The sequence below is a fragment of the Hyla sarda genome, chromosome 6 (assembly GCF_029499605.1).
Source record: "Hyla sarda isolate aHylSar1 chromosome 6, aHylSar1.hap1, whole genome shotgun sequence".
Classification (NCBI taxonomy): domain Eukaryota; kingdom Metazoa; phylum Chordata; class Amphibia; order Anura; family Hylidae; genus Hyla; species Hyla sarda.
Window position 1 is genome coordinate 275,251,856 of NC_079194.1, and position 25,833 is coordinate 275,277,688.

The window sequence follows — 25,833 nt, forward strand, 5'->3', positions numbered from 1 at the left end:
ATGTCTGATCGGTGCAGGATCACTTTCATGCTGTCTGAACCATGATGAGTTGGTCCCTGGTGGCTTTTCACTGCCCTTTCAATTTTGATTGATAGATCTCGTCAGTCAAGGTTGGTGAGGTGTTGGGTACTGCCCTGATGACTAGTGAGTGGTTCAAGTTGCAATGACACATTCTCTTTAAGTCTGATGAACACATTAGATATGTGGAAGGGGTGCTCAGCGTTTGGAACAAACTGTTTTGAAAGCTGGAGCTGGTGCCAGGAGCTTGTGATGTCATAGCCCCGCCCCCTCATGACATCACACCCCACCCCCTCAATACAAGTCTATGGGAGGGGGCGTGATGGCTTAGTAACGGATTACCCCTTTAGGCCTATCTATGTTTGATGCACACCCTCTCTCTAAAGCAGAGTGTGCTCACCCTGCACCCTGCATTGTTGTTCTCTCCAGCCTAAAGCAGTGATAAAAGTCAAGTGTATTTTGTCAACCATATTGTATGAAAAGACGGTTTTTACCGGACCACAGGTCATATTTAGAAAAATGTAGTAGAAACCAAAATAGTTGTTTCTACATAGTGTGGCTGATCTTCATGGAAAACACTACATTCTAAGCAAGTAAGTACTATCCCTGCTATGCCGTATCTAAAGCAGAATCGGTAACAGACTGAAGTATAGTATGTGATCATATTGCGGTTTATTTTATGTAGCACTCAGCAGGCTAAATTGTATTTAAGTGTATACTTAAAGCGGAGTGTTCTGTCTGTGTAAATATATCTTGTAGAATTGTCAGTTTTGGGAAATCTATATAAAGGTTCTTGAGTATGGATTGCTGTGTTATCATCTACAAGTGTCTAAAAACAATGCCTCTCGAATGGTGGTGCCAGCACTTCTTTCCTTTTGAAGCTGTGTTGCCTATGATGTTCTTTTGTCGATCTTGTTCCTTGAGTCAGATAATCTAGGTCTTTTCAGTATGTGATCACGTTTGGTACACAAAATATACATACAGTAACCCTCTTTGTGTACCATCATGTGAACAATCCTTGGCCTTGCTGTGTCACAATATGACCTGTATAAAATGTCTACAGTAAAAATTCTGATTTCTTGAGATATGACTGTTTTCAGTGATATTCAATTTTAATAAATCCATTAAGAAGAATAATGTTTTTTCTTATAGTGTTGACCTGGTACACGCTCAGATCCATGTTGCAGAAGGAAAAAGCTTGCCTGAGCTTGGCCTAAAGCAGGAAAATATCCGTATCAATGGCTGCGCCATACAGTGTAGAGTCACCACTGAAGATCCTAGCCGTGGATTCCAGCCTGACACTGGCAGAATTGAGGTACAGATTTAGCCTTTGTTACCGATCTCTTAATCTCCACCACATCTCAATGTTGCACACCATCTGACTTTAGTGGTTTTCTTTGATACACGATCGTTGACTAGAAGGGGTTGAGACTTGTATATGGAGACTATAAACAAAATTACTGATCTCTAATCGAAAAGGTTAGTTGGTTCGAAAAGAGAATCTGGGGATAAACGCACAAGATCACGACTGATCAAAACTTTTCATATGTCTTTGACAACAGTAAATAATTTAAATAATCATTCTATTTATTGATCCAATATATATCAAGACTAGGCACACCGAGATTTTGACGCAACAAATGGTAATGTTTATTTTGCAATCCAAACAAATAGTTAAGTTTCGGTCACACGACCTTCATCAGACCTTCATCAGACCGGATTGCTGCGGGGTAAGAGGAAAGTAGATAGCGGCAAGCAGGGCCGTGCTGTAAGTAGTATGGCGTGGCGACCTATGGTCGCCACGCCATACTACTTACAGCACGGCCCTGCTTGCCGCTATCTACTTTCCTCTTACCCCGCAGCAATCCGGTCTGATGAAGGTCGTGTGACCGAAACGTAACTATTTGTTTGGATTGCAAAATAAACATTACCATTTGTTGCATCAAAATCTCGGTGTGCCTAGTCTTGATATATATTGGATTATAAAGGAGTGGGATTCCTACTACGGCACCCCTACCGTCCACATACAGAAGTAAGAACAGCAGTCAATTGATTGGGAAGAATTTGCCACACTCTTCTTTGTAGAATTGTTTAACCCCTTTCCGCCCTAGGACGTATGCCTTTGTCCCAGTTGCTAACATGTTAGCTGTCAGAACATGGAAACACAAAAAAGGTGAAAAAAGGATTTTGTTAAGAAAAGGAAAAAGCTATATAAATTGGGTATCACCATAATTGTACTGACCAACAGAATAAAAATAACATAATTTTTACCTTACAGTAAATGTTAGAAAATATAATAAAAAAAAGCCTTCACTTTTCCACAATATTATGGAGTTTTTCACAAAAAAAATGCTGCATGAATCAACAATGATTTACCACTAATATAAAGTATAATATGTCATGAAAAAACAGTCTCAGAATTGCGTTGCTAAGTAAAAGCATGTCAGAGGTATTACCAATTAAAGGGCTTGTGCTTCTTTAAAGGGGTACTCCACTGGCTTCCGGCTGCGTTCAGAACATTTAGTTCAGAACACTGTGTGTGCACTGCGGGAGTCGGCCACGACCCTCGTGACACCAGGCCACACCCCCTCAATGCAAGTCTATGGGAGGGGGTGTGATGACTAAATGCTCCGAATGCAGCCGGAACACTGGCCAGTGGAGTACCCCTTTAAAGAGGTACATACACAAGCTTGGTCATTAAGGTAAAAACAGGCGGCATCCTTAAGGGGTTGGCTACATTGGTAGCTTTCCGAATGTGAACTGCCACCTTATGTTTCTTTTGAGCCCTCCAGAGGTAGACTTTTTTTTTTTTTTTAATGCTTTGGATCACTGCCCTTATGCACAACCCAAGTGCACTTGAGCTTTAGGTTACAACCTGATGGGCAGACATACTACTTTAGGATTTTCTGAAAGAGAGTAGAATTTGTAATTCCAGGTCCTAAGGAAGAAAAGCAGACTGTCAAACTACTGCCACCATGTTGTACCTTAAAGCCTGCATCTCCCAAATAGTTAAATTTTTGTGGCATGACGGCAAAAGAAATCTCAAAAGTCTTGTGGGACCATCATTATGTTTTACGGCAAATACCTTTTGTGTTCTTTTTAGTCAGCAGTGGTTTGTGCCTTTTATCTGTACATCAACACTATGTTTGCCAAGTGTCCTTCTTATTAAGGAACTGTGTACATTGATCTTACCAATGCCCTGCAGCTCCTACAATGTTTGTCTTGTTTTTCTTTTTATGATCTCCTGGATAAGTCTTTAAGCCTTCTTGGTAAAAATGGTGCAATGTGCTGTGGAATTTTTATTAGTTATTTCATTATTTTTCTTTCCTTTTAGTCCTTAGTTTGGGACAACACTTTGGAGGCTTCGAGACCAATTAGTAGTTTTCCATAGAGTTCTTGTCTCGGGTTGCAACATTTTCTACTTACAATGGATATCCTGAATCCAATTATTATTGTTACGTGAGGGATTGTATATAGAGATGTCATACCAGTGTAAAGTCCAAAGCAGATGAGCTATTTCACACCTTTGGGTGAAAAAAATACAGGGATATGTAAGGGACCAGCAAATAGGCATATGTCACTAAGGAAAGGCTTTAGTACTAGGCCGCCCTAACACAAGGCTTTTTTTTAGGCTCAGAGATACTTAATAATTGGTTTAATGTGCTTAATGAACATGGGTAGTAACAGTAAAGCTTTATTATTCACCTCAAATTCTTAACCTTTTGTTTTCATTGGAGGATGATGAGATCCCATTAACCCATTAAAAGGGTTATCTGGTGAAATTTTTTTTTTTATTAAAAACATAGTAAGCATAACTCCCAACTTTTGCTAAGAGAAAAAATGGACAAAATACACACCTAACCACTCCCTGAGCCACACCCCTAACCACTCCCTGAGCCACACCCCTAACCACTCCCTGAGCCACACCCCTAACCACTCCCTGAGCCACACCCCTAACCACTCCCTCAGCCATGTCCCTAACCACGCCTGTACATGCGGAATGGAAATACCTATGTAAGGCTGCATTCACACCATGTTTTTTTTTACATATGGTCACCAGATCCAGCGGAGAGCTGTCAAAACCGGGCGCTCTCGTTTCCCAGCCAGACCCGGCCTGTATCTCATTCATGTGAATGAGCCGACCAGAGTCAGATAGTGACTACCGTATTTTTCGCCGTATAAGACGCGCTTTTTCTTCCCCAAAACTGGGGGGAAAAAGTTGGTGCGTCTTATACGGCGAATACACCCCTATCGCGGCGGTCCCTGCGTCCATCAACGGCCGGGACCCGCGGCTAATACAGGACGTCACCGATCGCGTTGATGCCCTGTATTAACCCTTCAGACGCGGCGATCAAAGCTGACCGCCGCGTCTGAAGGGAAAGTGACACTAACCCTGCTATTCAGTCGGGCTGTTCGGGACCGCCGCGATTTCACCACTGTGGTCCCGAACAGCCCGACTGAATAGCCGGGTTAGTGCTTACAGGACACCGGGAGGGACCTTACCTGCCTCCTCGGTGTCTTCTCCAGTCAGGGATCCCCTGTATGGCCGGCGCTCGCCTTCCTCATCGTCACGTACGTGCGTCGGCGTGCGTAACGATGTGATGGTGGCGACGGAGAGCGAGGATACCCGGCCGACATCAGAGACGTTCAGGAGCGACGGGGACACGGCGACAACGATGGTGCGACATCAAGGGCAGAGGTGACTGGTCCGGAGCGGCGAGGACACGTGAGTATTACCTCCTATGCAGTGGTCTTCAACCTGGGGACCTCCAGATGTTGCAAAACTGCAACTCCCAGCATGCCCGGACAGCCAACGGCTGTCCGGGCATGCTGGGAGTTGTAGTTTTGCAACATCTGGAGGTCTGCAGGTTGAAGACCACTATTGGGTTCAAAATCTTTATTTTTTTAGATTTTGCCCCTAAAAATTGGGTGCGTCTTATACGCCGGTGCGTCCTATAGGACGTAAAATACGGTAATTAGTTTAATTAAAAACCAAGCTAATTTTATCCAAAAAACCGCACCATCTCTGTCCTAAGGCGGTTTGTGGTATTGCATCTCAGTTCCGTTTAAGTGCAGCCAAGTTGTATCTTGCTGTCCAGTTGTAAGATGTAGTCACCACGTTCTTCATTCATAATGAAGCCATATTTTATCTAAATTTTGTGTTTATAGAATATGTCTTTATTTATGCTACTGTGCTTTTGATAGGTAATCTGATCTTTTTAATATTATCCCTCCTTAATGCGTAGAAACTCAGGCTAAATGCCTAATGTTTGTAGCAATGCTGAGATCTTTAGACATCTGTGTGCAGTTCCCCGTGAGGATTGGACAGTTTGGTTGATCTTTACGACCTCATTATTATTCCAAGCTGAACGTTACTTATTAATTACTCAAGTAAAGATTTAATAAGAACAACACAAATGGACTTGAATACCAAGGAGTCTCGTGCTCATTTGTTTGCTTCGCTATTGTCTCATTTCAATTAACCAAATTACCAAAGTCTGTACTGTGGTTTTGTGACCAAGTAACAACATAATCGGTTTAGTAAGCAGCAGATATTACAGATCACATTACAGTATAAAATGGGACAACCAAATCCACTTCATAATTTGTATCTTCATTTTTAAGATTTTTTGATTAAAAACAAAAAACATAGCTTTGTTTGAACGTAAGTAGGTTGGCTGCACCAGAAGCCCTCTCCGGCCCTATCTGCAGCATTACATAGTTACATAGTTAGTACGGTCATATGTCCATCAAGTTCAACCAGGGAATTGAAGGGTAGGGGTGTGGCGCGATATTGGGGAAGGGATGGGATTTTATAATTCTGCATAAGCATAAATGTTATTTTGTTCCAGGAATGTATCTAATCTTGTTTTAAAGCTGTTAACTTTTCCTGCTGTGACCAGTTCCTGAGGTAGACTGTTCCATAAGTTCACAGTTCTCATGGTAAAGAAGGCGTGTCGCCCCTTGAGACTAAACTTTTTCTTCTCCAGACGGAGGGAGTGCCCCCTCGTCCTTTGGGGGGAGGGGGGGGGGGTTTAACCTGGAACAGCATTAGACTTATAAGATTAAACTATTCTGTTTTGTACGTTTGACGGTTACAGAAATGGCAGACAATCCTGAATACTTTGAGAGAGCTCATAGGAGCACATCAGGAAAAAACATTGACCCATGCACAAGGTGTTAAAGGTGTTAATATACAAAATAAATAAAAATAAATAAATAGGTACTGTCCATAAGTACTCTCCAGTTGGGATATTTGGTGGTTAACCACCAGATATCCTAACTGGAGAGTACTTGAGGACTGTACCCATTCTTTTTTGTATATTTAACCGTTCAGGTACTTTGGGTAATTTGCCACACAGTTAGGTGGTTGATTGTAACTATGGCGATCTATTGGAGTGGAGAGGTAATGGCTTCTCTTTTGGTCTAAGGTAGTTAAGGGGTTGAGTTTTAGGGTAGTGGAATGGTTTATGCACTTTAAAGGGGTTGCCCACGGTTTTAAAAACTAATATGATGCTGGAGAAGGGTAATAGAGGAGTCCTTCTACCTATCTAGCCATAGTCCCCTGCTGCCCATCACAAACCCAGACAAGACACCACTGCCAGTGATTGGCTGAGCCAGCAGGTCCTGCAATGAGTAGAGATGAGCGAACTTACAGTAATTCGATTCATCACAAACTTCTCTGCTCGGCAGTTGATGACTTTTCCTGCATAAATGAGTTCAGCTTTCAGGTGCTACGGTGGGCTGGAAAAGGTGGATACAGTCATAGGAGACTCCTAGGAGACTCTTTCCTAGGACTGTATCCACCTTTTCCAGCCCACCGGAGCACCTGAAAGCTGAACTAATTTATGCAGGCTAAAGTCGGCAACTGCCGAGCCGAGAAGTTTGTGACTAATCGAATTACTGTAAGTTCGCTCATCTCTAGCAATGAGCTATCGCCTTGGAAGCAGGAAGAGGAAAAAAAGACATGAGCACCATATTACAGAATCCAAAGTGGAGTCGGCACTCGAGAGACCCAGCAAAAATGAAATTGTCCAACCAGCGTGCCAGTGCTGGATCAAGCATACTCCATTGTAAGCAAAGACACAGCACAGATGATGATGTTCAGGGTGAAAAAGGTGGTTACGGTTTTATTGCACCAATACATATTACATGCAACGTTTCGGCCTGGTGGCCGTTTTCATGCTTGAGAAGGGTCACCAGGCCGAAATGTTTCATGTAATATCTATCGGTGCAATAAAAACAGAGCCGCCTTTTTCACCCTGAACACCGTCATCTGTGCTGTGTTATGTTTATAATGGAGTGGGCACCATATTGGTTACTAAAACAGCAGATGTCTCCTTTAACCTAATTTTCTAGACTTATAGTTAACACCTACTTCTCTGGTGATCTGAGCATTTCTGTAAGTGAGAGGGACTGGGGACTGCCATGATCACTCATGGTTAAGGCAGCGTGAGCAGGTGGTGGAAGGTTCCTTTTTAGTTGTACTTTCTGTATTGTGTCTGCTTATTAGGAAGCTGAATGCTTATCATGTTCTGCTTCTCCTACTGTCAGTGTGCTGGTCACATAGAATGACCTCAGCAGCCATGTTCACTGAATGTCTGTCTGCACAGTTCTCTCCATGATTGGGCAGAGTAGATAAAGGGGTTATCCACCATAAGGTGATTTTAGTACATACCTGCCAGGCAGTAATATACATGCTTAGGATGCATCTGCACTTTTCTTGGGGCTAAATGGCTATGTTGTGAGATTACCATAACACTGTGGCTATCTTTTTGGGAACTTGGTATTTCTTGTTGGAGTTCGTTCTCTCAAACTACAAATCCCATAGTTCCTTGTTTGTAAGTGTGAGGTCACCCCCCCCTACACACACATCAGCCACCCCACCCACTGAAACACAAATGAGCTGCATTCCATTTAAAAGACCAGTGTTTTCTAACTAGGGTTCCTACAACTGTTGCAAAAGTACAATTAGTTCCAGAATCATCTCTCTCCGACCCTGCTTCACCCATTGAGGCAGGACAGGCTCCCTTTGCATACCTGACTAGTAATGTTATGTCCCGGGCCACACTGCAACCTGGGAAAACCTGAGTAATTTTCTATGCTGTTAAAAATAAATATTGGGGCGAAAATCACAGAAGAATTTCGAGACTACCGTCACACACAGGTACAGACACTACATTATGGACTACACTAACCCATGTAGCATAATCAAATTTTTAAAAAATACTGGGATACCCCTTTTATTAGTCAGATCCCTGAATAGTCTCCTACCTGGAGCCCTCCTTTCTCCCTAGTTTTAGAGACTGTGCCTTAGCACCTCTTATTTGACCCTAATGATAGCCCTGACTGTAGGCACGTTTTTATTGATGCTAGTTATAGTGTTGACTTAAATAACACCTATAATTTAAAGTGGATATGGGATAAGATGTCTTTGGCCAGATAACCCAAGGATTGGGGATAAGATTTTAAATCAAGGGGGGGAAGGCACCGCTGGGACCCCCGCGATCTTCGTGCAGCACCCACATTCTATGCGGGGCTCCATCTCCAGTCTCGGAAATTGGAGACATTACATGAATGGAGGGAGCGTGGCGTAATGGCACGAGGGGGCGTGACATTAAGTCACTTCTCCAGTCCCGGAAAGATCTTAGAATGCAGGTGCTGCACGGAGATCGCAGGGGTCCCAACAGCGGGCCCTCCCGAGATCAGACCTTTTATCCTCTATCCTTTGGCCGGATAACCCCTTTAAGAAGCCTCTAAGCTTTATTTCACTTCTCTATTTTCTGTTTCAAGTTCTTCAATGAAAACCGGCATGTTAACTAATAATTATAACGGATTAAAGCTTCCGAAACAACAAAAACGCTCTCCAGGGATTGGACCGGGGATGTTTGCTTTTTCTGCTCAAATCATTGTTTAGTTTGTTTTTCTTTCCTTTTTCAAGTACCAGAAAACAAACCAATTTACTCTTATTTACGGACGTCTCCAGCGTCTGGCCTGGTTTGTGAAGAGCTTTGGCCCGAAGACGGGTGAATCACTATCCATCTCATTGTTCTTGTGTGTAAATAATGAGCAGTTTTGCAGTGATATGGGGCTTAAATGGCTTTGTAAAATTTTAATCTAAAAATGTGATCAGGAGGTTACAAGATGAAGGCATTATGGGAACATCCGTACGAGACAAGAATTGGTTTGCGTTACATTCGATCTGAATCACTAATCACTCCGCATCACTTGATAACAAGCCTGTAATGTTGATTTGTTTGTCCCTTGAGTAACCCACAAGCCCTTTCCAGATGTCAGCATCTCTGCCAATATGTTGTGTCCCACTTAACAACATTTTTTATTTGTACAAGAGCCAAATTGACAATGATTGAACGCGTCTCCATCTGAACATGCGATAAGTCCATCCTATGGACCTAGTTCTCTGTGGTCCATTACAGTTGTGGAATTATTTGGATTTCTGCGTGACTGATCAACTAGTCTCCAGGTCATACAAACAAATATATGACTAGTAGGGCTACAACAATCGATTAATTGCACAATCCATTAGTTGCCGATATAGAAATCGATTAATCGATCAGGGGAAAAAATGGCAGAATTACCAAAAAATTTACAGTAGGCATATAAAAACAAGCAAACAAGTTTTTTTTTAATGTTTCCACTTCACCCCTATTATTACTTGGCACAGTGTTTCCCAACCAGGCTGCAGGAACCCTGGTTGGGAAACTCTGACTTAGCATTTTAAGCAAAACTGTCCGTACACGAGGTACAGAGATGCAGGCACCTTCTGTTAGGACATAATGCGATCTAAGAGAACCTCCTTTTTCTTACTTTGCCCAGGGTTTGCGAAGTAATATTAATGCTGTCTTGTATTGCCGGTTAACATTCCAAGGGGCCAGCAGACTTTTGCAGCGGCACACCTCCTCCCCACCCTACCCCGCTCCCAGCATGAAGTCCTGTACATCAATCATGCGAGACCAGCAAAGGAAGGAAAAGGACCTTTTCTTAGATCGCATTACGCCCCAACTGATGGTGCCTGTACCTCCATACCGATTGACCAATCAGCGCTCCGGGCGGGGAATATGACTTCATTTTCCCATAATGGGAGTGCACCGAACGCAATGCTACCCATAAGTGCAGTGCTGACCCAAAAAATTAGCTACAAATGTCAGATTGCCGGCGTTAAGACATTTGTAACTCGTTTTTCCTTTTAAATCAACTGCTGCCAGAAAGTTTAACAGATTTGTAAATGACCTCTATTAAAAAATCCCAATCCTTCCAGTACTTATCAGCTGCTGTGTGATCCACAGATAAAGTTCTTTTCTTTTTGAATTTCCTTTTTGCCTGACCACAGTGCTCTCAGCTGACACCTCTGTCTATATCAGGAACTGTTCAGGGCAAGAGAGGATTGCTATAGGGATTTGCTACTCCTCTTGACAGTTCCTAAAATTGACAGAGATGTCAGCAGAGAGCACTTGTGGTCAGGTAGAATGGAAATTCAAAAAGAAAAGAACTTCCTGTGTATTATATACTGGAAGGATTGGGATTTTTTTAATAGAAGTAATTTAAAAATCTGTTTAACTTTCTGGCACCAGTGGATTTTAAAGAAAATGTTTTCCAGTGGAGTACCCCTTTAAAGACAAATCGGAGCTCGATTAATCATATTTTTATCGATAATATTGATTAAACATTGCAGCCCTAATTACTAGTGTTGTTTTCTAACTGAACAACAATTTTATTTATTCAAGGTCAGGATTGAGGGTTAACACAAACTCAAGGCCAAAAAATGCACTGTAGAATTCCACTAAAGTTTAATGTTAAAATAGTTGTAAATAGTGATTATTCTCTTTTTTTTTTTTTCTCATGAAATAAAGGAAAGGAAATAGGAAGGGTAAACGGAATGGACAAACAATAACATTATCACAAAGTTAGGCAAATTAAATGGTACAGTCGCACACAAAACAAAAAAATAATGGGACCTAATAGAAATAAATGGACAAAGCAAAAGCATAAAAATGAGTTAGTATAATGAAAATCTACTACTGCATTACATACAGAATGAAAATCAAGGCACTATTTTATAAACTAAACCTAATAGGCATCTAACAGATCAGAAAATATGCTTTTAACTAAGGAGGGAGGACTGGAGCGATACTACCCACGAAGAAAGGAAGAAGAGGAGACTCAAAAGGGGAAGGAAAAAAGATAAGTACCCTAGTTAGCAAGACAGGCATCAAGTCTCCCTATCAAGGGGGTTACAAGAGTTGGCAGGGGTACTCCTCACACAAACAGGGATTTTTCTATTCTTGATGTTAACATACTAGCATGCACAAGTTTTGTCAGAAGAGAATTCAAAGGGCCGCAGAAATGTTTCCTTAGCTGGTCTAGGCCTCTAGTTGGCAAATGATTTACTCTGTATACCATGACGCATCCTGCAGAAAGTCAATATGTATTAAGGAAAACAATCAGGAATTCACTGCTTTTCTAGAAAGGATTTGAATATTTCAGTCTTGTTGATGCGAAGTTTCATGGACTGGTAGCCTAGAAGAACTTTTTTTTTTTTTTTGGTAAATGAACATAGCTATTTGGCGTAGTAAAGGAAATACTGTGTCTAAGTAAAAACAAAGTATGAAGACAAAAACATTGCAATAATGCTGCGTTCACATCTACACTAGGACACCATAATGGAAATCCAGTGCCTTCATAGTAGTTATTGGGGTCCACGAGAAACAATTGGTGTCCATCATGTTCGGATTCTGACACTGCACTCTACTATCTCTGGCACTCCTGTAGAGGGGTGAAGGGGTTGTCTGAGATCAAACTTTTTTTAAATTAATGTCCCTGACTGTGACCTCCACAGATAGTGTTCTGACAGCAACCAGTCCCTGATTCATCCTGTTTTCTTCGGCCCAATTATGCAGCAACTGCCTGCTCAGCCAATCGCTGGCTGGGACGGGACAATTCTCTGCTGACTCCAAAAGTCCTGCACAGCTGGACTGTGCTCCATGAGAATGGGTTGACAGGGAAGCGTGGTAAATAAGTATATGTTTTTCTTCTATTTAGCAGCCTGAGCACAATTATTAGAGATGAGCGAAGTTACTGTGATTCGATTCGTCACGAACTTCTCGGCAGTTGCTGACTTTATCCTGCATAAATTATTTCCGCTTTCAGGTGCTCCGGTTGGCTGGAAAAGATGGATACAGTCCTATGAGTGTACTGTAACTTCGCTCATCTCTAACAATTACCTATAAAAATAATTCCCTCCCTCTTTAACTTTTTTTATTTAATATTTTTTTATACTAAACATTGATAGAACCTCTATAATAAACTCTTTTATGGAAAACATATAATGCAATTTGGACAAGAAGTTTGTTTCATGGTTAGGAAGCAATGGCAGCATCTGTTTATCTACTGTGGATTATAGCTCTTTCTCTTCTGCACAATATTTAACGCCAAGAAAGATCACGCTATTTCCTCAAATAGTATTACAGTGTCATCTAGAAGAAAATTAAAAAAAATCTCCAGAGGGCTGTGTTGTCTCAGTAATGCCCACATGTTCTCTACAACGTATAGATACTAATCCTAACACGTTATAAGGAATGATCTAATTTAGGTTCACATCATGTTTTTAGCGTATGTCGCACATGAAATGTATACCTTAAAGTAGACAACCGTTTTCAGTATTATTTGCACATACATAGGTGAAATGTATACCTAAAAATATATTGGAGAAATGTTATGGGTATCATTCGAGCATACATTTTTTAAACATATTTGTTAATGTATAGCTTTTTTCTTGCATAAAAAGTAAAAAAAAAAAAAAAATATATATATATATATATATATATATATATATATATATATATATATTTGTCCCTGTTAAGAGGATTTCCCTTTTATACCTGAAAATAAAAACTAGATAGGTTAAACATTTGGACACTTAAGGATTTACGTTATCCCTTGATTTTCCATTATGTTTCCATAGTGTATGTCAGTTATTCATTTTCAGTGAAAGAAAGGTGTGGAGCGAAAAACTTTTGTGTCTCACACACACACACAAAAAAAAAAGTTTAGGGCATATTTACACTGTTAATAATTGTTTCTTCTTTTGCATGGAAAGCGCAATAATTTATGTATTAAAAATACCATGTGATGACAGCTTTAAAAACTCTCCATTGTTTTGAATGGGAGATGAGAAACTATGCTACCCCACTCTGTAGAGCAGAATTTCAAAAAAAAAGGCTAGCCAAGGTCGCCAGATCGCTATATACTTTTCGTTCAGGCCAGAAGAGTCGGCCATCAGCTCTTCCATACGACATATGAAGAGGACCTCCTTGTACCAGTCCGAGGTAGTAGGTGGGAGGGTGTCTTTCCAGCATCTAGGGATCACTGTCCTCGCTGCTATCAACATAAAGTGAGCCAGGATTTTAGAAGGGGTCTTCCTGGTCACCGGCATGATAGACAAAAGGAGCACCTTTGGATCATTAAGGTATGATACTCCAGTTATAGTCGCAACGTTTGATACTACAACCGTCCAGAAGAAAGAAGAGATGGGCAGGACCACCAGATATAGGACATGGTACCTTGAGCCCCCCACAGTGCCAGCACAGTTCAGAAACAGACGGGTACATTCTGTGCAACAAGGGGGGTACCCTGTACCACCTGGAAAGAATCTTGTAATTAGTTTTCTGTGACCTGCAGGAAATAGACAATTTATGACACAGGAGGAAGGCCGCCGACCAATCTGTCGGTGCAAAAGTGGTGTGTAGTTCCTCCTCCCAGGTCACCACGAACGCAGGAGGGTGTTGAGCTGCCTCCTCTAAGAGAAGGCCATAGATTTGGGAAACCGCCCTGACCACTGGGGAGGAGGAAACAGAGCTCTTTGAAAGGGAGAAGAGGTCTAGCGAGTCATAGTTTCTGACCCGCGGTCTCCACAAAGTGACTGAGTTGAAGGTACTGCATGTGCCTAGCCGGCGTGCGGAGGTGCTCTGGCACAGGGTCATCAGAGGACGCAATCCGGTTCCCTCAAGAAAGCCCCACATGGGAGACCAAGAAAGGAGGAACAATCTTTCCACGGTGGGAATAGGGGGTAGTCAAGAACCGTGTCAATGGACCATCGGGGGATAGGATGCTGGACCCGGATAAATAATGTTTAATGGTCGTGACCAGTTACCTGGACATTCACGGTAGAGCATTGAGTTTACTGGCCGAGAGCGCTTCCTGGGGTAGCAAAGGATGGGCATAGAGCTCAAATCCGGCACCATAGAGGTCAACTGCCACCCATTGTTTCGAGGAGCGGCCATGAAAAAAATCCAAGAATCTAGTCAGAGTAGCTGCGGTATAATAGACATGTCATTCAGAGACCGCCAGTCCTCCCGCCAGTCTGGAAATTCTAGATGGCCTCCCAGCCCAAACGAAAGAGATGATCAACTTGTCTAGCTTATGAAAAAAGGAAGGAGGGATGGCAACAGGGACCACTTGAAATAGAGTAAGCGCGGAAGGATTTTAATTTTGAGGATATTGGCTCTACCGAGCCAGGAAAAGGTGCCAGCTGACCACTTCACTAGGTCCCTCTCTGGGGTCGCAGACAGGGGCAGGAAATTAAGGGCAAAGGCATCTAGGGGATCCTCTTGGACATGAACCCCAAAATACTTGATCGCCCTCGAGGCCCACTGAAATGGATGTTCCCTCCGTATGCACGCCACATCTGCCTTAGGGAGAGCAACTTTCAGAGCCATACTCTTAACATGTTGATCCTATGATTGCTAAAGTGGGAGTAAAGCTGGAGTGTCCGCAAAACCGCTGGCAAAGATGAATGAGGGAAAGACAGATAGAGAAGCAAGTGATCTGCACACGCAGAGGAGATATGCACGTCTCCCGCAGGAAAAATCCCTTGATATCCGGGTCCATCCGGAGTGCATTTAAAAGATGCTCCATGCAGAGAACATAGAGGAGGGGAGAGAGCGGGCAGCCCTGCCGCGTACCGTTGCGGATGAGGATCGGGGAAGAGAGAGAGCCATTGACTCTCACTCGGGCTTCCGGGTCACGATACAGGGCAGCCACCCGACTCAGCATAGAGGGGCCCAGACCTATCTGCGCCAACAAAGCCTCCATGAACCTCCAATCCACCCGATCTAAAGCCTTTTTGGCATCGAGAGAAAGAAGCATCAGGGGCTGTCGACTGACAGAGGCCCTGTGCACTATTGAGAAGGCTTGCACTGTGTTGTCGCGTGCTTCTCTAGATCTGAGGTAGCCAGATTGATCGGGGTGGATGAGAGGCCCAAGGACAGCTGCTAGGCGGTCTGTAACATCCTCAGGGGCATTCCGTGAGGTGTCCATGCTTGGACGAGCTAGGACCCTGGAGCTCAGGATTCTGATGAGGTCCCGCCAATTGGGGGCATGATCTCCTTTAACGCTGAGGCATCAGCCAACCAGGGTTAGGGCACGTAGCAGGGGACCGTTTTGAGGATATGGAAACCAGTGGAATAGCATAAGGGTACTTCAGAAAGTCAATTCAGTCCGGGAGGGACATGGGTGGCAGGTCGAGGGTGGAGAGGAAATGTGGTAAGTCTCCGGGCACACGGAGAGAGGCTACAGAGTCCTCAGTTGTAACATGCAGAGCTAAGGGAAAGCCCCGGCGATAGGGCACATTTCGGTCGTAGAGCACATGCAGCAGGGGCCGTAGGAGAGCCCTCTGGCGGAGAGTGTATCTCGACAGGTCCGCTTACAATTGAAGGGTGGCACCATCAAAGTCCACATCCACCCGTTGTCTCACTTCTTTTAGCATGATCTGTTCCTTCAGAGCATAGCAATGGACTCGGCAAATGACGTCTCTCGGACGAGTAGGATCAGGATCAGTGCTCGGCGCCCGTAGCGCCCGATGGGCTCGGTCAATTTCAATGTGAGTGTCCGGTGGGCGACCCAGTAACATGTTAAAGATCCCAGTGACTGTTGGGAGCAGGTCTTGGTTCTGTGTGGCTTCCGGAAGTCCACGGATGCGGATATTATTCCGGCAGCTCCTGTTTTCAACATCATCCAGGTGATCTGCCAATGCTTGATGCATGGAAGTCTGGGTACGCATAGTAGACTGCATATCCCGCATGGAGTAAAGAACCGTAACCTGAAAGTCCTCAAGGGCCCTCACTCTGCCCTGCAGGTCTGCCACATCTTGCTTGACCGGCTGAAGGTCTTGGCGCCAGGCATGTTTAAGATCCAAAGCCAGAGCAGACATATCACTCTTAGTCGGGAGAAGCGCAAGGAGCACCTGAAGTTCAGGATGACCTTTAAGAAGAAGAACAGCTTGGGGAGGGAGGGATGAGGATAGTGGGTCGCTCACCCCAGCAGGCAAGCTGGCATGACGAATAACTGGTGGAGAAGCAATAGAACACCAGGCTGAGCGGTGCTCATCAGCGTGGTAAGGCACCACAGGAGCTTTCATTGCAGCAGGATCAGAAGATGTTATTAGGGGAGGTGAGTTCCTTGCCCCATCATCTCTTTAGGATAGGCCCAAGAGGAAGTAAGTCCCTGCTCCAGTTCCATAAGCCCCAGGGCTGGTTCATTTTCAGAGGGGGGCAGCTGAGGTAGGAGAGCCCACCGGGCTCCTGAAGAGTGAAGGGAAGCTCTGTCAGGGTGACATGGCCCTGTCCCCAGTAGCAGCAGGGGAGGAGGACTGCTCTCGATTCAGTGGGGGCAGCTGGACGGTGTCCCCCTGTACACATACCTCAGCTCCTGCAGAAGTCAGTTGGTGTGGCTCTGCACGCTCCATCCATCCCTCAAGGCTGGCAGAGTGGGAGAGTGGCGGTGAACGGCGTGTGGCAGGGGAGCCCATCTTTGCCACATGAGCCTGCGACTCCACTGTGGCTGCTGGCTTGTGCTGAGGCGGCGGAATCTTGCTTCTCCCAGCAGGTCTGTCCTGTGTATTATGCTGGTGGGGGAGTCCCTTGGACGCAGGCGACCTCATCGGAAGATCTAGCAGGGGAGGGCACTGCCTCTGCCGGAGGCTCCAGCGCCATCTTGCATTGCCCTGGCATCAGGCCCGGCTGCTCAGAGAGCCCCTGTAGCGGGCTAACAAAGTTAGATATCGGGACCAGAGGCTTCTGGGGTGGTCCCTGTGACTTGCGGGTTATCCCTGACCTCCTGGCTCCCATGAAGCAGGCTGATTACCCCCTGTACAGCAGCCGTGGAGACGGAACTCAGCAGACCTGCGACCGTCTCCTCACATGGTAGGCCACACACCCCATTACTGCAAATTAAAGTCTATGGGTACGTCATTCAATAAGTTTCAACACATTATATATTGAAACATATGCGCACTACATAAGTAAAATCTTCATGTGAACAAGCACCTGTGTAGCCACCTCACTTCTATGGAGTATAGTTTGTTTATGAATCCATGTGAGAAAACCTTTGGCCTGTGGCCCCTACAAAGGTACAGTAGATTTCTGTTCAGGCCATATGACACATCCATTCCTTTTTTCTGAGCTGTAAATTATTTTTTAGTCTGCCGATGCCAAGTAGTGTTAAAGGGATTCTCTATGGGAATAGAAGAACACTGCACCACACCTGTCCTCAGGTTGTGTGTGGTATTACAACTTGGCTGCATTTACTTCACAGGAACTGAGCTGCAATATCACACACAACCTGAAGATAGGTGTGGTGCAATTTTTGGAAGAAATTAGACCCTGGGCCAATAGCGTGCAGCACCAATCATTGTGCTGCGTGCTATTAACCCTTTAGACATGGCGATCAAAGTTGATCGCTGCGTCTAAAGTTAAAAAGAGGGTGTTATAACATAGTAAAAAAAAAAGTTACTAATGCTAAATTTTCTAAAAAGAAAACTGTGTAAATAAAAAAAAACGTGGTATCACCGCGTACGGAAATGTCCGAACTATAAACTATAATTAAACAGCATGGTCAATGGCGTACACGCAAAAAAATTCCAAAGTCAAAAATAGCGTATTTTTGGTCACACTTTATAGCACAAAAAATATATATAAAAAGTGATAAAAAAAAGTCCGATCAAAACAAAAATGGTACTGATAAAAACTTCAAACCACGGCGCAAAAAATTAGCCCTCATTCCGCCCCGTTCGCTGAAAAACAGAAAAGTTATAGGGGTCAGAAGATGACAATTTTAAACGTATAAATTTTCATGCATGTAGTTATGATTTTTTTCTAGAGGCAAGACAAAATAAAACCTATATAATTAGGGTATCATTTTAACCGTATGGACCTACAGAATAAAGAGAAGGTGTCATTTTAACCTAAAAATTTTATGTTGGGTAAAACACTATGCGGTTTCCTCAGACTATTGTGCAGCTTAGCGGTGATCCCAGTCTTATATGTGTACCGCAGCTTTCTGCACATTTATTGCTTCCATACAAAATCTAAATAACATCATGTAATTCAACATACTATACAATACCACCACATGCATTTTAACACTTTGTATTGTTACTCATATAATAAACACCAACAAAACTGTAATATGTAGTGATCAAATAATCTTTAATGTATTCATTATTATTTGTTCCACCTTCATACTCCATGCCTCCAATAATGGTGTATCGTAAGTCACCTGATAAGCAGGGACAAGATGCCAGGCGGCAGCCATCAAATGTTACATCATACAAATCTTTAACCCTTTTATAACCCTTTGGAAACATATTTGGTAATGCAGTTGTTGGGGATGGAGTGACCTTTTTTTGTGATAGCATTACACAACTGAAATACACGGTACCACCAGGAAAGTAAAGAAGGACAAGATGATCAGGTGTAAAAGGCAGTAAGCTCCAAATCAATCAGACTTCTGTGAAATCACACTGTCCACTCAGGAAGCAACACTGATTGACAGTCAATTTCACATGCTGTTGTGCAAATGGAACAGACAACAGGTGGAAATTATAGGCAATTAGCAAGACACCCCCAATAAAGGATGTGGTTCTGCTGGTGGTGACCACAGACCACTTCTCAGTTTCTATACTTCCTGGCTGATGTTTTGGTCACTTTTGAATGCTGGCTGTGCTTTCACTCTAGTGGTAGCATGAGACGGAGTCTACAACCCACACAAGTGGCTCAGGTAGTGCAGCTCATCCAGGATGGCACATCAATGCAAGCTGTGGCAAGAAGGTTTGCTGTGTCTGTTATTGTATTGTCCCGAGCATGGAGGCGCTACCAGAAGACAGGCCAGTACATCAGGAGACATGGAGGAGACCTTAGGATGGCAACAACCCGGCAGCACAACCGCAAATGTGCATGTGTCCACTCAAATGGTCAGAAACAGGCTCCATGAGGGTGGTATGAGAACCAGACGGCCACAGGTGGCAGTTGTGCTCACAACCCAACACCATGCAGGACATTTGGCATTTGCCAGAGAACACCAAGATTGGCAAATTCGCCACTGGCACCCTGTACTCTTCACAAATGAAAGCAGATTCACACTAAGCATATGTGACAGACATGACTGGATACGCCGTGGAGAATGTTCTGCTGCCTGCAACGTCCTCCTGCATGACTGGTTTGGCCATGGGTCAGTAATGGTATGGGGTGGCATATCTCAGCCCTCCATGTGCTTGCCAGAGGTAGACTGACCGAGATGAGATCCTCAGACCCCTTGTGAGACCATATGCTGGTGCGGTAGGCCCTGGGTTCCTCCTAATGCAAGACAGTGCTAGACATCCTGTTGCTGGAGTGTGTTAGCAGTTCCTGCAAGAGGAAGGCATTGATGCTATAGACTGGCCTGCCTGTTCCCCAGACCTGAATCTGATTGAGCACATCTGGGACATCATGTCTCGCTCTATCCACCAAAGCCACGTTGAAACCACAGACTGTCCAGGCGTTGTAGGGAGGTCATACGGACACGTGGAGGCCACACACACTACTGAGCCTCATTTTGACTTGTTTTAAGGACATTACATCAAAGCTGGATCAGCCTGTAGTGTGGATTTCCACTTGGATTTTGAGTGTGACTCCATATCCATGACCTCCATGATAAATTTGATTTCCATTGATAATTTTTGTGTGATTATGTTGTCAGCCCAACTAGGGCTACGGCTAATGATTATTTTAATAATCGATTAGTTGTCGATTATTTAATCGATTAATCTGGAAAAAAAAGTCAAAATCACAAAAAGAGGGGTTCAGCTGATTCCACTTGAAAAATTATGTACAATGGCCGTATTAAAAGTTTCTGTGGCCACTGCTGGAGCGCTCCAAGGGGGTGCTGTTACTGTGCATCCGAGGGGGTGCGTTCAGTGGTCGGGATTGCTGCCCCTATAAAAAGTGATGAACCAGCCCTGCTCGTGTGATTGGTAAGCAGTGGGTCAGCGGAGGGTGTGACAGGGACTTGATGAACAGAGGCTGCGGCGGTGCAGCCTAGAGTCTGACCGCCCCGCCCGCTGCAGCCTTATGACTGCCGGCGCCAACGAATCGGACGATTATTTGCTCCGATCCCGTTATCGAATTTTATTGATTTTATCGGATAATCGTTGCAGCCCTACATTCAACTTTGTAAAGACGAAAGTATTTTATATGATTAGTTCATTAATTCAGATCTTGGATGTGTTCTCTTAGTGTTCCCTTTATTCTTTTGAGCAGTGTGTAAATATATATATATTATTTTACAAATTATTATGCAAATTAGATTCTCATTTGCCTAAATAATTGATTTAGATAACAGTCAGCATAATTCTCATGTTATCAACTATTAAGAGTACACTTCAAATTTTATTGAATAAATCACCTAATGATAACAGTATTTGTTTCCAAGTTATTACACACAGTAAGTTTCAAAACACTTTATAGGTTGTAAATAACTGAACATTGTCATTTGTTGTGTTTGCAGCATAGCGTTTGACTGAGATCGAAAACAATCTCAATCAAACTTTTAACAACATTTTTACTTTTTAAACATTTTAACAGGTCATGTTACATTTTAACATAGGACCCCTTATTTGATAGCAGCTTCACAAGTATTGCATACATTGAGCTTGTGAGTTATTTGGACAGTTTCTGCTTGAATTTGTTTGCAAGATGTCAGAATAACCTCCCAGAGCTGCTGTTTGGAAGTAAACTGCCTCCCACCCTCATAGATCTTTTGCTTGAGGATGATCCAAAGGTTCTCAATAGGATTGAGGTCAGGGGAGGATGGAGGCCACACCATGACTTTCTCTCCTTTTTAACCCCATAGCAGCCATTGATGGCAGTTGTATTCTTTGCAGCATGAGATGGTACATTGTCATGCATGAAGATTTTATTACGGAAAGCATAGTTATACCTTCTGTACCAGGGAAGAAAGTGGTCATTCAGAAATGCCACATACTTTGCGGAGGTCATCTTTACACCTTCGGGGACCCTAAAAGGGCCGACCAGCTCTCTTCCCATGATTCCGGCCCAAAACATGACTCCACCACCGCCTTGCTGACATTGCAGCCTTGTTGGAACAGGGTGACCGTCCACCAACCATCCACTACTCCATCCATCTGGACCATCCAGGGTTGCACGGCACTAATCATTGAACAGGACTGTTAGAAAATTAGTCTTCATGTATTTTTCTGCCCAATGCAGCCGTTTCTGTTAGTGAGCATTGGTTAGCGGTGGCTGAATAGAATATTTATGCACAGTTGCAAGACTCTGGAGGACTCTACACCTTGATGTCCATGGGACTCCAGAGGCACCAGGAGCTTCAAATATTTGTTTGCTGCTATGTAATGGTATTTTAGCAGCTGCTCCCTTGAGCCGATGCATGGATCTGGCTGAAATCTTCCTCAATGTGCCTTTATCTGCACGAACCTGTCTGTGCTCTGAATCAGCCACAAATCTCTTAATAGTGCAATGATCACACTTAAGTTTTCGTGAAATATCTAATGTTTTCATACCTCGTCCAAGGTATTGAACTATTTCACTCTTTTTGGCAGCAGAGAGATCCTTTTTTCTTCCCCATATTGCTTGAAAATGGTGCTCTGCTTAATAATGTGGAACACCCACCTATAGTAGTTTTTCCTTAAATTGGGCTCACCTGGCAATCTAATTATCACAGGTGTCCGATATTGTTTTCAGTGATCAAAAGAGCCCTGAGACGCAATACCATCCACGAGTTCAACTGAAAAACTAAATATTTAATCTTTGTGACACTTAAATAGAATTTACATAATAATTTGGAACCAATTGTAAATATATAAACAGTGACGTGATCTTTTTAGGACGCTGTCTCCTGCTCAATAATTCTTCAAACCAAGAGAGGTGTCTATTTGTAAGACATTTTTTAAGAATTGAAAAATGTTTCCTCTTATATGTGCCTCCCTAGGCACCCATGGCAAATACGGCCAGGTATATGACAAACGTCTATGTATTGTACTGTACTTTATTATACACAGTATTATGGTGTTTATATCTGCTATATAACATCCTATGTTTTTTATTGCAGCTGCTTAGAGCATTCTGTCTAATGCATTGTTAGTGTAGGCTCTTTAGCCGAGAATAAAGTCAGCACTTTTATTGAGTCTCCAATTAACAGCTGGGGACACGGTGCCGACTGGCAGGACGGGCACAGAGTGGAGGCTCCAGTAAATAGACCATTAAGGAATAATTAATGACGGGATCTGGGTAGCACTTTATCGACCCTGGCAATTCTCCTCCTGACCTTCAAGTAGGATCTTCTTTTGGCACATCTGTTCCTCAGAAGGCTTGGAGAATATTTCACGTACAGTCATGTGAGCTTTCGAGTTTCTTGAAATAAGTGGGACATTAAACAATAAATTCACTCATGACAGCTTATTGGCATTCAGTTTTTGGATGCTGCCTCAGTTATTGAAAGTAGTAAAATGTTGTGTTTGTGTGTTTTGGTTTTTAGTAGAAAAATCCAGAAATCTGCACACATTGTAGTATTTTACAAGGGTTTTTCCATCATTTAAGGTGATATTTCTTTTGAAATGTCCATAAATCCTATATTGGTGGGTTTCTGAATTCCCAGACTCCCACTGATCCTCTGAATAGAGCAGGCTTGGCTTTAGTTGGGTGCTATGGCTGCTTTACAGTTTTTCATATAGATAAACATGGGCTATGTTCAAAAAGAATTTCAGGCACTCACGGTTAGATGGTCAATTTTCTTTTCATTTATTCCAAACGTTCTGCAGTTTTTCACAGCTTTTAGTGATGATATTGAGGCAAAACATCCATACTAGCAGAGGTCTAGATGCACTAGTTGGGAGCGTCTGACGCGACGTTTCGGGGGAATGCCCCCTTACTCACGCATGAGTAATGGGGCGTTTCCCCCGAAACGTTGCGTCAGACCTTGATGGCTCCCAACTAGTGCATCTAGACCTCTGCTAGTATGAATGTTTTGCCTCTATATCATCTCTAAAAGCTGTGAAAAACTGCAGAACGTTTGGAATAAATGAAAAGAAAATTGACCATCTAACCGTGAGTGCCTGAAATTCTTTTTGAATATAGCCCATGTTTATCTATATGAAGTGCTTCTAATGGAGTTGGTGGATATCCACACCGTGGCCTTTAGTGACTGTCTAAACATAGACTTTCCTATCCTATGTTTGCTTTACAGCTGTCCTGCATAGTGACATATCCAGCCTTTCATTTGTAATTTAGTAGTTTTTTCAATCTCTTGCACAGTGAGTGGCAGGAGTAGTTTTTATGTTGGAGATATCCCCAAAGGAGCTTAGACCCTTCGTTTTTGTTATTGTTTGTAGGTCCCACACGTGGGACCCTATCTAACCTTAGATATGAGTTTGCCAATCTAAGCCTGAATGGTTACCAATGTGTTGTGGGTAGTGGCCTCCCAACGCCAGCAGATGTTTGGAAGGACAGATAGATTGAAAATGTTGGAGGAATCGGACAAGGTAGCTGTCTGCCATAAGAGCATTTGACCAACAACTATTTAATGTATGACCATCTATAGTGATATTCTATAACATTAGAAGACAAAAATATCACTTGAAAGTGAACCTGTCAGAAGGAAATTATGGTATTAAGTGCTCAAATGCTTTTAGCTTTAGATGCACCCGCAGTGAGTCAGTGAGGCCACCTCCAAAGCTGAGGAACTAACGGTGCGTCCACAAGATTTTGTCAGTACCCTGTGTTGGAAGCCCAGCCCTGTCTGTCAATCAAGCCAATGCGGAGGGGGGATGGGAGGCATTCCATCCCAAACCACTTCAGGGTCCTAGGAACAGTTTGAGACCATGATATGCTAAAAAAGGTAACATTTGTTTCCTTGCACTAATACCTATTTAAAACTGTTAGCAGTTAAATAGAAATGTCCTGCTGACAGATTCGCTGTCAAGGAAGTAAACAAGATTATTGTTATTAAATGGAAAATAACTCCAACAGAAATACAGAGTTGCTTAAATTTTGGAAGGACATTGAGATTATAAAGATATAGAAAGTAGAAAGTGACCTGGCACTGCTGCTTCCCACACTTATAACACCGATCCCATTAGACACAATAATGCAGCTTATAGTGCATAGATATAGTTGGTGCTAGACTTGTCAGAAATGCAGTCCACAATGAATACGATTTTATTTACGGAATTATTCGATATACAAAGACATCAGTGCAGGGGGATAACAACGACGTGGTGTTCAGCCGGCTACGGAACCGTCTCACACAAACTTGTGCTTCTTTAGGCCCGCTGAACACCACGTTGTTGTTATCCCCCTGCACCGATGTCTTTGTATATCGAATAATTCCGTAAATAAAGAAGAAGCATATGAAGTGGTGAGTGCACTTGTTTTTTCTTCAACTATCGAGATCCAAATTATACCTCCATACCTGTCTAATTTTCAGTATATTGTAGTCCAGTAGGTACAGACCTACACACTATCATAGGCTACAGTTATTTTTTCAAAAAATTGGAGAAATGTGGCGGATCTGGTAATAACAATGCATTGCAGAATTGGTATTCCAATGTGGGACTAGAAGATGTGTGCTTAAAATGTTAGAGGTACTCCGGTGCTTACACATCTTTTCCCCTATCCAAAGGATAGGGGATAAGATGCCTGATTGTGGGAGTCCCGCCGCTGGGGACCCCCGTGATCTTGCACGCGGCACTCCGTTTGTAATCAGTCCCCGGAGCGTGTTCGCTCTGGGTCTGATTACCGGTGACCACTGGGCCTGGCGATGTGTGCCGTCATGCTCCGCCCCTCAATGCAAGCCTACGGGAGGGGGTGTAACAGCTATCATGCCCCATCCCGTAGGCTTGCATTGAGGGGTGGAGCGTGACGTCACACGGGGGCGGAGGTCACGCACCGCCGGCCCATTGGTCGCCGGTAATCAGTCCCGGAGCGAACACTCTCCGGGGACTGAGTACAAACGTGGTGCTGCGTGCAAGATCACGGCGGTCCCCAGCGGCGGGACTCCCGCGATCAGGCATCTTATCCCCTATCCTTTGGATAGGGGAAAAGATGTGTAAGCACCGGAGAACTCCTTTAAGGAAGCACACCAGGGTCCCCCCTCCAACATATAATGCTAACTTGACTGTTTAAATACCATCTCAGCTACATTCAACATTGTCGCAGCTGGGTCATGTGATCCCCAACCTAACAACTAGAAAATTGTATGCTATAATGTGTAGACAGGATGTAAGTCTTTCCTCTGGAGACGGACTGAAGGTGTCTCTCATATGATAGTTCTGTTTTTCTGTTATGCTACAAAGATAACAGTCTACACTCTATGGCCGGCATTTCTCATTGTAGGTGTAAGTGAAGCATTTAAGTATGTAGCATGTAAGGAGCACCACATTTATTAAATGGTCACAGAACATTTCATAAATTATGTGCAGGTCACATTTTCTGAAATGTTACTCTTCAC

At 43.4% G+C, this 25,833-nt stretch overlaps 1 protein-coding gene across 2 annotated transcripts in view; it reads left to right on the forward strand.

The window, feature by feature from the left end:
• PC (pyruvate carboxylase) overlaps window positions 1-25,833 on the forward strand; it is a 537,865-nt gene that overhangs the window by 303,656 nt on the left and 208,376 nt on the right. For both annotated transcript variants that reach the window (XM_056527381.1, XM_056527380.1), the window contains exon 9: window positions 1,171-1,333. In XM_056527381.1, coding sequence (XP_056383356.1) covers window positions 1,171-1,333 — 163 coding nt within the window. The remainder of the gene's footprint in view (window positions 1-1,170; window positions 1,334-25,833) is intronic.